Here is a 17,133-nt window from a genome sequence, read left to right on the forward strand (position 1 = left end):
GTGTAACTTGTTGGGAATTCCCCTCTGGAACTTGCTTGGAACACCTCTCTCTAGGGCACTGAGAAATACTTTTTTTTTTTTTTGAGACGGAGTCTCGCTCTGTCGCCCAGGCTGGAGTGCAGTGGCCGGATCTCAGCTCACTGCAAGCTCCACCTCTGGGGTTTACGCCATTCACCTGCCTCAGCCTCCCGAGTAGCTGGGACTACAGGCGCCCGCCACCTCGCCCGGCTAGTTTTTTGTATTTTTTTTAGTAGAGACGGGGTTTCACCGTGTTAGCCAGGATGGTCGCGACCTCCTGACCTCGTGATCCGCCCGTCTCGGCCTCCCAAAGTGCTGGGATTACAGGCTTGAGCCACCGCGCCCGGCCGAGAAATACTTTTTAAGGAGAGGTTTCTCATCAGAGGTAGTATGCTACAAAATGTCTGGGGATGTGGGGAAATGAGGCAGGAGAAGCTGTTGGGTGTTGCACTGTTCATTCAGCAGGTGGGCCCTGGTGAAACTGACTGCAGGACTCTGGTGCTATGGTGCTGGGGAAACTGCCCACACTGGAAGACCCTGGCACTGTAAAAACTGTGCTTGGTTGCAGGAGCTCACATTAGAGATAGGAAGCAAACTCCTTTTTCCTGCGTTATCCTTTCAGTGCTTTTTACTGACAAAGCTTAACATTATGCCAACTGGCAAAGCAAAAATATTTAAAGGACTCAGTTCCATTGCATAATCTATAAAAGTGAAGGATAAATTTGGAGCTGAGAGGAGATAATTTGATAAGTGGCACAGTAGTCTTACTTCTATCTACTTCTTGGTATTAGTGCACTGTGAAATTTACTTCATTAATATTTAGGTCTTTGAATGAAGAAGAGTTCTATGAAAATTTTAAAATTACGTTATGATTGCTATAATGGCGTATATAGATTTATATGTTGGTTTTTTTTTTACCATTCTGACCAAGTTATTTAAACTTTCCTTAGCCTTTTTCTTCATATATTAAGAGAGTCATAATGTCTAAAGTCCTTTCTAATATTAATATTTTATATTTGTTTCTAAAAACATTTTAAAACATTTTTGTCTATTAATTTAGGTTATATAGTGATGTATGAATGGGCCTGGCTGGCTGTTTGAAGCTGGATCTTACAGGTTAAGACTTATTCTTTTAGGCTCACAGAATCTAATCTTCAGCTAAGTAGTTTAAGAAACTGGATTTTTATCAGTTTACAAACGGTGGCTAGGTTCTAGTGAAATGCTTCATGATATACAATTCATTAAGCTGGGATAACATATGAGTTTTAATTATGATTATGTTCTGATTTTCATTGGCTCTTAGCTTCTGAGTTCATATATGGGGAAGTATACAACTATTTTTGTATCAGTGGAAACATGGTATTGGCAGTCTAAAGTTTAATTTAAAATTTTCAATTTTACGGAATAAATTGTTTATTTCTTGTTTTTCCACATTTAAACAAGAAGATATTTAAGTAAGTGTGTATCATCTATCAGCCGAAAAAGAAGTTCATATTGAGGCTGTCTTTAATAGGTCATAGTTTTATTTCAGTAAGTTTTACTTAATTGTCCTGGCTTAGCAAAAAAGCTTGATGTTTTCAAATCCTAATTCTCTTAGGTCAGTAATTACAAGGGTAACCCTTTTCTTTTTCTTTTTTATTATTCTTTTTTGAGACAGTCTTGCTCCTGCCCAGGCTGGAGTGCAGTAGCTTGATCTCGGCCCACTGCAAACTCTGCCTCCCAGATTCAGGAGTTTCTCCTGCCTCAGCCTTCTAAATAGCTGAGACTACCAAGTGTGTGCCACCATGGTTGGCTAGTTTTTGTATTTTTTTAAGAGTTGGGGTTTCACCATGTTGGCCAGGCTGGTCTTGAACTCCTGAGCTTGAGTGATCCACCTGTCTCGGCCTCCTGAAGTGCTGGGATTACAGGCGTGAACCATCATGCCTAGCCCCCTTTTCCTATAAAAGAAAACATTTCCTGGAATAATATATATGTAGAATGCTTTTTGATGATCACTATTCAGAATTTTAACTGTTACGTTATACATAATAATCACTTGGGTACCCAAGGAATGATTGTTAAAAGACCTGTTTCTGTTTTGTTTGCTTATTTTTAAAGAAATGATGATTCCTTTGGTGTATGATTTCCAATAGAATATGTATATTTAAAAAAATGATTACTCTTTCTCATTTCCAGCTTGAGAAATGATTAGTCAGATTTTCTTTTTAAAGATTATAATCATAGGCCAAGCGTGTGGCTCACGCTTATAATCCCAGCACTTTGGGAGGCATGAGGTGGGAAGATCGCTTGAGGCCAGGGGTTAAAGACCAGGCTGGGAAATGTAATGAGACTCTGTCTCTACAAAAAATTTAAAAATTAACTGAATGTGGTGGCACATGCCTGTAGTCCCAGTTACTCGGGAGGGAAAGGCAGGAGGATCACTTAAGCCCAGGTGTTCCACCACTACACTCCAAGACTGGATGACAGAGCAAGAGCTGGTATCTTGAAAAAAAATAATTATTATTATCATAAGCCTTTATAGGGCTTTTTAAAATTTTAAAACACTAATGATTCATTATATAGGAAAAGAAGCTTTTTGACTATGAGTCAAATATTACCTGTTTTTATAGTTGGATTATTTTTAGATCCTATGATTTTGTGGGAACATTAATTTATTGCAAATAAGAATTTGAAACACTCAATTTTTTTTTTTTTTTTTTTTTTTTTTTTAGTAGATTTAAGAGGCTGGGGATATTCCTGATTAATGCAATTATATTTTAATTATATATAGCATAGAGACTCCCCGTCATATACTGCGGAGTCCCATTAGAGTACCCCATTATGGCATAGGTGAAAGAGAAGGAAGCCCAGAGTTGGTCTTGCAGTATCTTTTGTAAAATAAATCCCAAGTATATACTGTATACATGATTTTTCTTGATTTGGCCTCAGCCAGCCATTTGTAGTCCTCAGAGCTTAAAATGTTTTCATTACTGTATGCTTTTGCTTATACTCTTCTTTCCTTCTGAGATCACCTGCTTTCTCAGGTATCTCCCGTCTACTTGGTAAATTTAAAATTCATCCTTCAAATCTCAGCTCTTTTTTGTGATATTTCTCTAACATTTCCTAGACACATGTAGCCACTCCTTCATCTGTGTTCTTGCCTTGTGGATAACTCTATTTGTTTGCATGTTGTGCTTAGATGACAACTTCTTTGAGATAATGACAATTTCTTTTTGCATCTTCAACACTTAACATTATTTATTTACCTGTCATGTAGTTGGAGCCCGATAAATCTTAGTAAAAGGAGTATATAAATCTGTGTATTTGATACCTCAGACAGGGTTGTGGGTCAGGTTTGAAACGGGGTTATTTTTACCAAGGGATTAAAAAACCATCCTCTACTGTCTGGATACTTTTGGACCAAGCTTCATGTTTTGGGAGTGTTGTACGTGACATGATAAAGAAGGAAAGAGATGCCAACTTTGGCCAGCTATTTAATCAAAATAACCTGGTAATCAGCAGAGTGATAGATGTTACAACTAGACAACTTGAACGTTTAGTAATCATTGCAGTTATCAATTTGTTATTTTCATCTCAGATTAAGTTACTCTGGCAATTATGCCTCTCTAGGGCATTATCCTTAGGGTGTTTTCAGAATAACTCATAATGCATTGATCCAAGGAAAGCACAACTAAGAAGATAAATCCACCGATAAAAAGTTATTATTTTTTTTTTGAGACGGAGTCTCGCTCTGTCACCCAGGCTGGAGTGCAGTGGCTGGATCTCAGCTCTGCCCACCACCTCGCCCGACTAGTTTTTTGTATTTTTTAGTGGAGGCGGGGTTTCACCGTGTTTGCCAGGATGGTCTCGATCTCCTGGCCTCGTGATCTGCCCATCTAGGCCTCCCAAAGTGCTGGGATTACAGGCTTGAGCCACCGCGCCTGGCAAAAACTTATTATTGAGAGGAGTGGTTCTCCCAGCACAGAGTTTGAGATCTGAGAATGGACAGACTGCCTCCTCAAGTGGATCCCTGACCTCTGAGTAGCCTAACTGGGAGGCACTTCCCAGTAGGGGCAGACTGACACCTCACACGGCTGGGTACCCCTCTGAGACAAAGCTTCCAGAGGAACGATCAGGCAGCAGCATTTGCTGTTCAGCAGTATTCATTGTTCTGCAGACTCCACTGCTGATACCCAGCAAACAGGGTCTGGAGTGGACCCCTGGCAAACTCCAACAGACCTGCAGCTGAGGGTCCTGACTGTTAGAAGGAAATCTAACAGATAGAAAGGACATCCACATGAAAACCCCATCTGTACGTCACCATCATCAAAGACCAAAGATAGATACAAAGATGGGGATAAAGCAGAGCAGAAAAGCTGAAAATTCTAAAAATCAGAGCACCTCTCCAAAGGAATGCAGCTCCTTGCCAGCAATGGAACAAAGCTTGAAGGAGGATGACTTTGATGAATTGATAGAAGAAGGCTTCAGGCGATCAAACTTCTCTGAGCTAAAGGAGGAAGTTCGAACCCATCGCAAAGAAGCCAAAAACCTTGAAAAAAGATTTGATGAATGGCTAACTAGACTAACCAGTGTAGAAAAGTCCTTAAATGACCTGATGGAGCTGAAAACCATGTCACGAGAACTACGTGACGAATGCTGATTCAGTAGCTGATTCGATCAACTGGAAGAAAGGGTATCAGTGATTGAAGATCAAATGAATGAAATGAAGTGAGATGAGAAGTTTAGAGAAAAAAGAGTAAAAAGAAACAAAGCCTCCAAGAAAGATGGGACTATGTGAAAAGACCAAATCTATGTCTGATTGGTGTACCTGAAAGTGACAGGGAGAATGGAACCAAGTTGGAAAATACTCTGCAGGATGTTATCCAGGAGAACTTCCCCAACCTAGCAAGGCAGACCAACATTCAAATTCAAGAAATACAGAGAACGCCACAAAGATACTCCTCAAGAAGAGCAACTCCAAGACACGTAATTGTCAGATTCACCGAAGTTGAAATGAAGGAAAAAATGTTACTGGCAGCCAGAGAGAAAGGTCGGGTTACCCACAAAGGGAAGCCCATCAGACTAATAGCAGATCTTTTGGCAGAAACTCTACCAGCCAGAAGAGAGTGGGGGCCAGTATTCAGTATTCTTAAAGAAAAGAATTTTCAACCCTGAATTTCATATCCAGCCAAACTAAGTTTCATAAGTGAAGGAGAAATAAAATCCTTTACAGACAAGCAAATGCTGAGAGATTGTGCCACCACCAGGCCTGCCTTACAAGAGCTCCTGAAGGAAGCACTAAACATGGAAAGGAACAACCGGTACCGGCCACTGCAAAAACATGACAAATTGTAAAGACCGTGGATGCTAGGAAGAAACTGCATCAACTAACGAGCAAAATAACCAGCTAGCATCATAATGACAGGATCAAATTCACACATAACAATATTAACCTTAAATGTAAATGGGCTAAATGCTCCAATTAAAAGACACAGACTGGCAAATTGGCTGAAGAGTCAAGACCCATCAGTGTGCTGTATTTGGGAGACCCATCTCATGTGCAGAGACACATAGGCTCAAAATAAAGGGATGGAGGAAGATCTACCAAGCAAATGGAAAACAAAAAAAGGCAGGGGTTGCAATCCTAGTCTCTGATAAAATAGACTTTAAACCAATAAAGATCAGAAGATATGAAGAAGGCCATTACATAATAGTAAAGGGATCAATTCAACAAGAAGAGCTAACTGTCCTAAATATATATGCACCCAATACAGGAGCACCCAGATTCATAAAGCAAGTCCTTAGAGACCTACAAAGAGACTTAGACTCCCACACAATAGTAATGGGAGACTTTAACACCCCACTGTCAACATTAGACAGATCCACCAGACAGAAAGTTAAAAAGGATATCCAGGAATTGAACTCATCTCTGCACCAAGTGGACGTAATAGACATCTACAGAACTCTCCACCCCAAGTCAACAGAATATACATTCTTCTCAGCACCACATTTCATGCTTGTTCCAAAATTGACCACATAGTTGGAAGTAAAGCACTCCTCAGCAAATGTAAAACAACAGAAATTATAGCAAACTGTCTCTCAGACCGCAGTGCAATCAAACTAGAACTCAAGATTAAGAAACTCACTCAAAACTGCTCACTACATGGAAACTGAACAACCTGCTCCTGAATGACTAGTGGGTACATAACGAAATGAAGGCAGAAATAAAGATGTTCTTTGAAACCAATGAAAACAAAGACACAACATACGAGAATCTCTGGGACACATTTAAAGCAGTGTGTAGAGGGAAATTTACAGCACTAAATGCCCACAAGAGAAAGCAGGAAAGATCTAAAATTGACCCCCCTAACATCACAATTAAAGGAACTAGAGAAGCAAGAGTGAACACGTTCAAAAGCTAGCAGAAGGCAAGAAATAACTAAGATCAGAGCAGAACTGAAGGAGATAGAGACACAAAAAACCCTTCAAAAAATCAATGAATCCAGGAGGTGGTTTTTTGAAAAGATCAACAAAATTGATAGACCGCTAGCAAGGCTAATAAAGAAGAAGAGAGAAGAATCAAATAGACGCAATAAAAAATGATAAAGGGGATATCACCACTGATCTCACAGAAATACAAACTACCATCAAAGAATACTATAAACACCTCTATGCAAATAAACTAGAAAACCTAGAAGAAATGGATAAATTCCTGGACACACACACCCTCCCAAGACTAAACCAGGAAGAAGTTGAATCCCTGAATAGACCAATAACAGGCTCTGAAATTGAGGCAATAATTAATAACCTACCAACCAAAAAAGTCCACGACCGGATAATTCATAGCCGAATTCTACCAATGGAACAAGGAGGAACTGGTACCATTCCTTCTGAAACTATTCCAATCAACAGAAAAAGAGGAATCCTGCCTAACTTATTTTATGAGGGCAACATCATCCTGATACCAAAGGCTGGCAGAGATACAACAAAAGAAGAGAATTTTAGACCAATATCCCTGATGAACGTCGATGCAAAAATCCTCAATAAAATACTGGCAAACCAAATCCAGCAGCACATCAAAAAGCTTATCCACCATGATTAAGTGGGCTTCATCTCTGGGATGCAAGGCTGGTTCAACATATGCAAATCAATAAACGTAATCCAGCATATAAACAGAACCAAAGACAAAAACCACATGATTAGCTCAGTAGATGCAGAAAAGGCCTTTGACAAAATTCAGCAGCGCTTCACGCTAAAAACTCTCAATAGATTAGGTATTGATGGGACGTATCTCAAAATAATAAGAGCTATTTGTGACAGACCCACAGCCAATATCATACTGAATGGTCAAAACCTGGAAGCATTCCCTTTGAAAACGGGCACAAGACAGGGATGCCCTCTCTCACCACTCCTATTCAACATAATGTTGGAAGTTCTGGCCTGGGCAATCAGGCAGGAGAAAGAAATAAAGGGTATTCAATTAGGAAAAGAGGAAGTCAGATTGTCCCCATTTGCAGATGACATGATTGTATATTTAGAAATCCCCATCATCTCAGCCCAAAATCTCCTTAAGCTGATAAGCAACTTCAGCAAAGTCTCAGGATACAAAATCAATGTGCAAAAATCACAAGCATTCCTCTACACCAATAACAGATGAACAGAGAGTCAAATCATGAGTGAATTCCCATTCACAGTTGCTTCAAAGAGAATAAAATACCTAGGAATCCAACTTACAAGGGATGTGAAGGACCTCTTCAAGGAGAACTACAAACCACTGCTCAACAAAATAAAAGAGGACACTAACAAATGGAAGAACACTCCATGCTCATGGATAGGAAGAATCAATATCATGAAAATGGCCATACTGCCCAAGGTAATTTATAGATTCAATGCCATCCCCATCAAGCTACCAATGACTTTCTTTACAGAATTGGAAAAAACTACTTTAAAGTTCATATGGAAACAAAAAAAAGCCCGCATTGCCAAGGCAATCCTAAGCCAAAAGAACAAAGCTGGAGGCATCATGCTACCTGACTTCAAACTATACTACAAGGCTACACTAACAACAACAGCATGGTACTGGTACCAAAACAGAGATGTAGACCAACAGAACAGAACAGAGCCCTCAGAAATAATACCACACATCTACAATCATCTGATCTTTGACAAATCTGACAAAAACAAGAAATGGGGAAAGGATTCCCTATTTAATACATGGTACTGGGAAAAGTGGCTAGCCATATGTAGAAAGCTGAAACTGGATTCCTTCCTCACACGTTATACAAAAATTAATTCAAGATGGATTAAAGACTTAAATGTTAGACCTAAAACCATAAAATCCTAGAAGAAAACCTAGGCAATACCATTCAGGATATAGGCATGGGCAAGGACTTCATGTCTGAAGCACCAAAAGCAATGGCATCAAAAGTCAGAACTGACAAACAGAGTCTAATTAAACTAAGAAGCTTCTGCACAGCAAAAGAAACCACCGTCAGAGTGAACAGGCAACCTACAGAATGGGAGAAAATTTTTGCAATTTGCTCATCTGACAAAGGACTAATATCCAAAGTCTACAAAGAACTCAAACAAATTTACAAGAAAAAAACAGACAACCCCATCAAAAAGTGGGCAAAGGATATGAACAGACTCTTCTCAAAAGAAGACATTTATGCAGCCAACAGACACATGAAAAAATGCCCATCATCACTGGCCATCAGAGAAATGCAAATCAAAACCACAATGAGATACCATCTCATACCAGTTAGAAAGGCAATCATTAAAAAGTCAGGAAACAACACGTGCTGGAGAGAATGTGGAGAAGTAGGAACACTTTTATACTGTTGATGGGACTGTAAACTAGTTCAACCATTGTGAAAGACAGTGTGGTGATTCCTCAAGGATCTAGAACTAGAAATGCCATATGACCCAGCCATCCCATTACTGGGTATATATCCAAAGGATTATAAATCATGCTGCTGTAAAGACACATGCACATGTATGTTTATTGCGGCACTATTCACAATAGCAAAGACTTGGAACCAACCCAAATGTCCATCAGTGATAGACTGAATTAAGAAAATGTGGCACATCCACACCATGGAATACTCTGCAGCCATAAAAAGGGCTGAGTTTATGCCCTTTGTAGGGACATGGATGAAGCTGGAAACCATCATTCTCAGCAAACTATCACAAGGACAAAAAACCAAGTAGGAACTTCTGCTGTGTCTTATCTGTACCGTTTCATTACTTTGATTTTGTGAAAATCATTAAAATTCAGTTTATTGTTTTGTCATCCTGAGAGGGAATAACTTAATCATTTAGCATACAGCAAATTTCAAAAGTCAGTCAAAGTAGTTCTTTGTTATTTACTGAGATTTTATGAGTGAGTCAGATAAACTAAATAAATGGAAATATACATGTTTTATTTTCATGACACTATTCCTGTTGATGATACTCCATCTTAATCACATCTCACAGGAACAAAAGAAATATATGGGATTCTGATTTTTTTAAATTATAATAGCTTACAGTCTAGTGATAATCTTTCACTAAGATGATAATGTTAATGAGAATATATTACTGGCTATGATTATATTAAAAAGGAATATTTCTAGGAAATAATAAGTTACCATTAACTGCTTTCTCTGTGTGTTTTAGGTTTTGACAACTATTCGTTCAGGGCACCGAGCAAACATATTTAGTGCAAAGTTCTTACCTTGCACAAATGATAAACAGATTGTATCCTGCTCTGGAGATGGAGTAATATTTTATACCAATGTTGAGCAAGATGCAGAAACCAACAGACAATGCCAATTTACGTGCCATTATGGAACTACTTATGAGGTATAGTATTATTATGATTATATGATATATATGTAAGTGTATATATTTTTGATTAAGTGTTCATGCATGTGTAGATGCCTGTGTGTACATGTAGAGATGTGTGTGTATGCACATTTGTTGCATATAAATTATTGACAATATCTAGGTGTCAGCAGAGCATTTGAGAAAATGTGTCTTGATAGGCTTCTGGATAAAGTTAAGAAATAAGATGCAAGTAATAGTACTCTAAGATGGGTTTGTAATTGCTTGAGCAACCATGCTGTAAGCAAACAGGTGTTTACCTTTAAAGATACCTCTGTTACTGTGCTGCATGACTCTGTACTAGGCTTTACCCTTTTAAACAATCACTCGCTTGTGTAAAGTAGCTTATCAAATTTTTGTATGATAGAAGGGACTCTAGTATGGTAGACAAAAGAATCAGATTCCTAAAGGATATTAATGAGCTTAAGACCTGAGCTGAATTAAATAAGGTGGAATAAATTTAAGACTCAATTATAGTGCTTCATTTGGTTCAGAAAAAATGCTTGCACAACTGAGTGCTCTTTTATTTATGATACAAGGTCACACTGTTACTCACACTGGAGTGCAGTAGCATGACCATGACTCTCTGCAGCTTCAAACTCCCAGGCTCAAGCAATCTTCTCACCTCAGCCTCTTGAGTAGCTGGGACTACAGGCATGTGCCCCCATGCCCAACTAATTTAATTTTGTTGTTGAGACAGGGTTATGCTGTGTTGCCAGGGCTGGTCTCCAACTCCTGAGCTCATACAGTCCTTCCACCTGGGCCTCTCACAGTGCCAAGGTTATAGCTATGAGCCACTGTACCAGCCTCCAGAGTGCTCTTTTGAAATACTTGCATGTTATTTTTTTGTATTAAATTATTGATAGGTTTCCCTTTTTTTTGTGTTAAACTGGTGTATTTTTTCCATCATTTGAATTCCAGTTCTTTTATGTCCTCATGTTTTTGTTTGTACTTATATGAGTAGTATATGGCTAGATTTTATTTTCTTATCCAGTCTCATAGTTTTGGGATTTTACTGGAGATTTATGAATTTATGTTTATTGTGAGTACTGATATGTTTGGATTTGTTTCTATCCCCTATTTTATGTTTTCTACTTTTTAAAAAATGTTTCCAATCTTTAATAACCTTCCTCTCCTTTTAAAAGTCCACCTTTTGAGGCCAGATGTGGTGGCTCACACCTGTAATCTGAGCACTTCGGGAGGCTGAGGCGCGGATCACTTGAGGCCAGGAATTTGAGACCAGCCCGGCCAATTTGGTGAAACCCTGTCTCTACTAAAAGTAGAAAAATCAGCTGGGCATGGTGGTGCACGCCTGTAATCCCAGCTACTTGGGAGGCTGAGGCTCGAGAATTGCTTGAACAACCCAGGAGACAGAGGTTGCAGTGAGCCAAGACTGTGCCACTGTACTCCAACCTGGGCGACAGAGTGAGAATTTGTCTCAAAAATAAAAAACAGAAATAAAGTCTACCTTTCGAGTTACTTGAGTATTTTACTTTTTGTCCATTGTGTTTCTATTTCTTGCTTGTAAGATAGATATTCATTTTTGTTATTCCGGAGGTTACCCCAGCTACTTTCACAAGAATATTGAACAAAGCCAAACATCAGTAAATATTTCTACCCTTCACCTGAATAAAGGAACTTGGAACATACCTTGTTCAGTTTTATATGATTATATTGTTCAGGATTTAGTTATATTCTGTTTTCTCTCATGAATTAGATATTATTGGTTTACTGTTGGTGTTTGTTGTTTATTTAGATTTACCTGCATATTTACTAATACCTTTGGCTTACCTTTCCTTCTTCCCGTCACACATTTTCTATGTGGTATTATTTTGTACTGAAGGTACATCCTTTAGCAGTTTTTCTTTTCTTTGTTTTTTTGTTTTTGTTTTTTTTTTTTGAGACGGAGTTTCATTCTTGTTGCCCAGGTTGAAGTACGGTGGCATGATCTTGGCTCAGTGGCACCTCTGCCTCCCAGGTTCAAGTAATTCTCCTGTCAGCCTCCTGAGTAGCTGGGATTACAGGCGCATACCGCCACTCCTGGCTAATTTTTTTTTTTTTTTTTTTAGGAGCGATGGGGTTTCTTCATGTTGGCCAGGCTAGTCTCAAACTCCCGACCTCAGGTGATCTGCCCGCCTCGGCCTCTCAAAGTGCTGGGATTACAGGCGTGAACCACTGTGCTGGCCCGCATTTTTTTTTTTATATGAGAGTTTGTTGATAGAAAACAATTTCAGTTTCCTTTTCTTTCCTTCATTCATTCTTTCCTTTCTTCCTTTTCTTTCCTTTGTGAAAAATGTCTTTTTTTTTTTTTTTTTTTAATGCCAGTTCTTCAAAGGTAGTTTTGCTGGGTATGGACTTCATTTGTTATTCTATTTCAGATGATACTCCATTATATTCTGACTTCCATTGTTGAAGTTACAAAGTCAGACATCAGTCTAATTGTGGTTCCTCTGTAGGTAACCTCTTTCTTTTCCTCGACTACTTTTAATTTTGTTTTTCTTTGCCGTTTTTTTTTTTTAATTTTATGTCACAACAGTGTGTCTTGATGTAGATTGTTTTTTATTTTTTATACTTGGGATTTGTTGATGTTCTTGATGTGAGCAATTGGCATCTTGAAAAATGTAGGAAATTTTCAGTCAGTAGGTCTTTGGTTTACTACTTCATTATTCTCTCCATTTTTTTGTAGTCTGGGGAAATTCTGATTAGCCATTTCAGACCTACTTATTAGACCTTATTCCATTCACTATTTAAAAATTTTTAAATTGAAGTACAGAACATATCGGAAAAGTACATAAATCCTAAGTATGTGGCTTAGTGAATTATCACAAAGCAAGTCTGTTCATGTAATTACCACCTGGCACATTAAGTATCCCAAAGCTCCTTTTATCCTGAGTCCTAACACTCTGGAGTTTTCTGTTTTTTGTAATACCCCTGTTTTTCTGTTTTTGAACATTATATAAATGGAAGCATACTTTATGGCTTTTTGTGTCTTTGTTGTTGTTTTTGTATCTGGCTTCTTTTGCTGAGCAAAATCTTAACTTTTTTTTGAAATTCATGCATGTTTCTTGCAACTATAATTTGTCCCTTTTATTGCTGTATAGTATTCCAGTATATGAATATACCACAATTGATTTATCTGTTCTATGCTGATAGAAGTTTGGAGAACATTCTTTTACATGTCTTTCAGTACACAAATGCACACATTTGTTTGGGTGTATACTTAGTGGTAAAATTGCGGGGTCATAGAATATATATTTGGTTATTTTGGAGATAATGCCAAATAGTTTTCCAAAGTGTAGTAACAACTTACATTCCCACCAACAGCATGTAAGAGGTCCTGTTGCTTCTCATTTTTGCCAACAGTTGGTATTTTCAGCTCTACTTTGGTGGATGTATAGTATCATCTTAATTGGTTTCCATTTGCCTTTCTGTGCTGATACTGCTGAGGCTGAGCATCTCTTCGTATGTTTGTTGGTTATTTGGATGTACTCTTATGAAATGTGTAGTCAAATCTCTTGCCTATTTTTTTCTGTTGGGTTGTCTGTCTTGTTATTATAGGAGTTTTTTTTTTTTTTTTTTAATATCTTCTGCATATGAGCCTATCTTTTCCTATTCTGTGGTTGTATTTTCACACTCCTAATGGTGAAGGGTTTTGTTTGTTTTGAGAGATGCGGTCTCACTTTGTCACCCAGGCTGGAGGGCAGTGGCATGATTATAGCACCCAGCTGCCTCAAACTCCTGGGTTCAAGGAATCGTCTTGCCTCCCAAATAGCTGGGACTACAGGCATGCACTACTGCACCTGGGTAAGTTTTTAAAAATTTTTTGTAGAGATGGGGCCTTACCGTCTTACCCAGGCTTGTCTAGAACTCCTGGGCTCAAGCGATCCTCCTGCCTCTGCCTCCTAAAGTGCTGGGATTTCAGCCTAAAATGGTGTCTTTTGATGAAGAAAAGTATTTAATGTTGTCTAGTATATTTGTCTGCTCCTTTATGATTAGTGCCTTTTTAATCCTGGTTAAGAAATCTTTTCCTATCCCAGAGTTATGAACATATTCTTCTACTTTAATTTCATTGCTTTGTCTTTAGCATTTAGATCTGTCATCTATCTGGATTTGACTTTTGTTACAGTATGACTTGAGTCAACTTTTTTTTTTTTTTCCCCATATGAAATTTTCTATGTTAACATAATTTATTTTTTAGAAAATTAAATCAAAATCCAAAACAGCAGGCCATTTTAACATGATAGACCCGTTTAGCCAAGATGATTTTTGCCAAATACATATACAAACTTTAATCAGCATAGAATTTTTTTTTCAAAACTGGTCCTCTGCATCTATTAACAGTTCTCCTTTCTTCCTTATCCTAGTCTCTGGCAACCATCATTCTACTTTCTGTTTCTAAGAATTTGACTATTTTAGATACCTCAAATAATTGTAATTATGCAGTATTTGACTTTTGATGTCTGACTTATTTCACTTAGCATGATCATATTGTAGCATATGTCAGAATTTATTTCCTTTTTAAAGCAGGGGAAGATTCCATTGTATGTATATATCACATTTTCTTTATTCATTTATCTAGGCTGGGTGCTGTGGCTCATGCCTGTGATCCCAGCACCTTGGGAGGCCAAGGTGGGCAGATCACTTGAGGTTAGGAGTTCAAGACCAGCCTGGACAACATGACGAAACCCCACCTCTGTTGAAACTACAAAAATTAGCCAGGCGTGGTGGCAGGTGCCTGTAGTCCTAGCTACTCGGGAGGCTGAGGCAGGAGAATCACTTGAAACCAAGAGGTGGAGGATGCAGTGAGCCGAGATCATGCCATTGTACTCCAGCCTGGGTGACAGAGCGAGACTCTGTCTCAAAATAAATAAATAGGTCGGGCGTGATGGCTCATACCCATAATCCCAGCACTTTGGGAGGCTGAGGAGGGCGGATCATGAGGTCAAGAGATCGAGACCATCCTGGCCAACAGGGTAAAACCCTGTCTCTACTAAAAATGCAAAAATTAGCTGGGTGTGGTGGCACATACCTGTAGTCGCAGTTACTTGGGAGGCTGAGACAGGAGAATCACTTGAACACAGGAGGCAGAGGTTGCAGTGAGCTGAGATCACGCCACTGTACTCCAGCTGGGCGACAGAGTGAGACTCCATCTCAAAAATAAATAAATAAATTCATCTAGTGGTGGATATTTAGGTTGCTTCTATTCCTTGGCTATTGTGAATAATGCTGCAGTGAACATGAGTGTGCAAATATCTCAAGATCCCATTTCCAGTTTTTTTTTTTTGGATCTATACTCAGAAGCAGAGATTGCTGGATCATATGGTAATTCCATTTTTAAATTTTTGAAGACCTGCCATACTATTTTCCATAGCAGCTCCACTATTTTACATGCCTAACAGCTGTGTGCACGGTGCCAGTTTCTCTGTTTCCTTGCCAACACTTAACTATTTTTTTTTTAGTGGGCATTCCAGTGGACTTGAAGTTTTATCTTACTATGGTTGAGAGTTTTATTTCCCCAAAGATTAGTGAGGTTGAGGTTCTTTTCATATGCTTCTTGGCCATGTGTGTATCTTCTTTGGAGAAATCTCCTTTGCTTATTTTTTAACTGCATTATTTTTTGTTGTTAATATAGGATTCTTTATATATTCTGAATATTAACCCTTTGTCAGATACATGGTTCACAAATATTTTCACCCATTCCATACTTTACCTTTTTACCCTGTTAAGTTTGATGTAGTTCCACTTGTCTGTTACTGCTTTGTTAACCGTGATTTTGTTGTTATATCTCATAAATCATTGTGAAATCCGATGTCATGAAGCTTCTCCCCCATGTTTTCTTTTCTTTTTTTTGAGACGGAGTCTCGCTGTGTTACCTGGAATGCAGTGGTACAATCTCAGCTCACTGCAACCTCTGCCTCCCAGGTTCAAGCAGTTCTCCTGCCTCAGCCTCCTGAGTAGCTGGGATTACAGGCGCCCGCCACCACGCCCAGCTAATTTTTTGTATTTTAGTAGAGATGGGGTTTCACCATGTTGCCCAGTCTGGTCTCAAACTCCTGAGCTCAGGCAATCTGCCCATCTCCACCTCCGAAGTGCTGGGCTTATAAGGCAGGAGCCACCGCTCCTGGCCTCCCCCGTGTTTTCTTCTAGGAGTTTTATACTTTCAGTTTGTATGTTTAGATCTTTAATCCATTTTGAATTAATTTTTGCATATGTAGGGTAAGGACCCAACTTCATTATTTTGCATGTAGATAACCAGTTTGCCCAGTAGCTTTTTTCTTGCTTTATGGATTCATTTTTTCCCTCAACTTTTATTTTAGATTCGAGGGGTACATGTGCAGGTTTGTTTCCTAGGTATATTGCATGATGCTGAGGTTTGGGGTACAAATGATCTCATTACCCAGGAACTGAGCATAGTACCCAGTAGTTAGTGTTTCACCCCTTCCTTCCCTTTCTTCCTCCCCACTCTACTAGTTCACAGTTTCTGTTGTTGCCATCTTTATGTCCACAGGTACCCAGTGTGTAGCTCCTACTTATAAGTGAGAATGTGTTGTATTTGATTTTCTTTTCCTGTGTTAATTTGCTTAGGATAATGGCCTTCAGCTGCATCTTAGTTGCTGCAAAGGACATGATTTCATTCTTTTGTGTGACTGCATAGTGTTCTATGTGTATGTACCACATTTGCTTCATTCAGTCCACCATTGATAGGCACATAGGTTGGTTCCACGTCTTTGCTATTGTGAGTAGTGCTGAGATGAACATGTGATTGCATATGTCTTTTTGGTAGAACAATTTGTTTTCTTTTGGATATATACCCAGGATTGGGATTGCTGGGTTGAATGGTCATTCTAAGTTCTTTGAGAAATCTCCAAATTGTTTTTCATAGTGGCTGAACTAATTTACCTTCCCACCAAGTGTATATAAGTATTCCTTTTTCTCTGCAGCCTCACCAGCAACTTTTGTTTCTTGACTTTTTAATAATAGCCATTCTCACTCATATGAGATGGTATCTCATTGTGTTTTTGATTTGCATTTCTCTGAGATTAGTGGATGTGGAACATTTTGTTTTGTGTTTGTTGACTCCTTGTATGTCTTTGGCGAAGTGTCTGTTTATTTTGCTCATTTTTTAAGGGGCTTATTTGGTTTTTGCTTGTTTAATTTTTTAAGTTCTTTTTTTTTTTTCTGAGACGGAGTCTCGCTTCATCGTCAGGCTGCAGTGCAGTGGTGTGATTTCGGCTCGGCTCACTGCAACCTCCGCTTCCTGCGTTCAAACGA

General features: G+C 38.7%; 1 protein-coding gene across 10 annotated transcripts in view; it reads left to right on the forward strand.

Moving 5' to 3' along the window:
• DCAF6 (DDB1 and CUL4 associated factor 6) overlaps positions 1 to 17,133 on the forward strand; it is a 142,436-nt gene that overhangs the window by 33,559 nt on the left and 91,744 nt on the right. For all 10 annotated transcript variants that reach the window (XM_033198758.1, XM_033198759.1, XM_033198755.1 and 7 more), the window contains exon 4: positions 9,655 to 9,840. Coding sequence is in view for 6 of the 10 variants with exons in the window: in XM_033198749.1 (XP_033054640.1) it covers positions 9,655 to 9,840 (186 nt within the window). In the remaining 4 variants the exon portion in view is untranslated. The remainder of the gene's footprint in view (positions 1 to 9,654; positions 9,841 to 17,133) is intronic.

Source organism: Trachypithecus francoisi, unplaced genomic scaffold, assembly GCF_009764315.1.
Source record: "Trachypithecus francoisi isolate TF-2019V2 unplaced genomic scaffold, Tfra_2.0 Lachesis_group5, whole genome shotgun sequence".
Taxonomy (NCBI): domain Eukaryota; kingdom Metazoa; phylum Chordata; class Mammalia; order Primates; family Cercopithecidae; genus Trachypithecus; species Trachypithecus francoisi.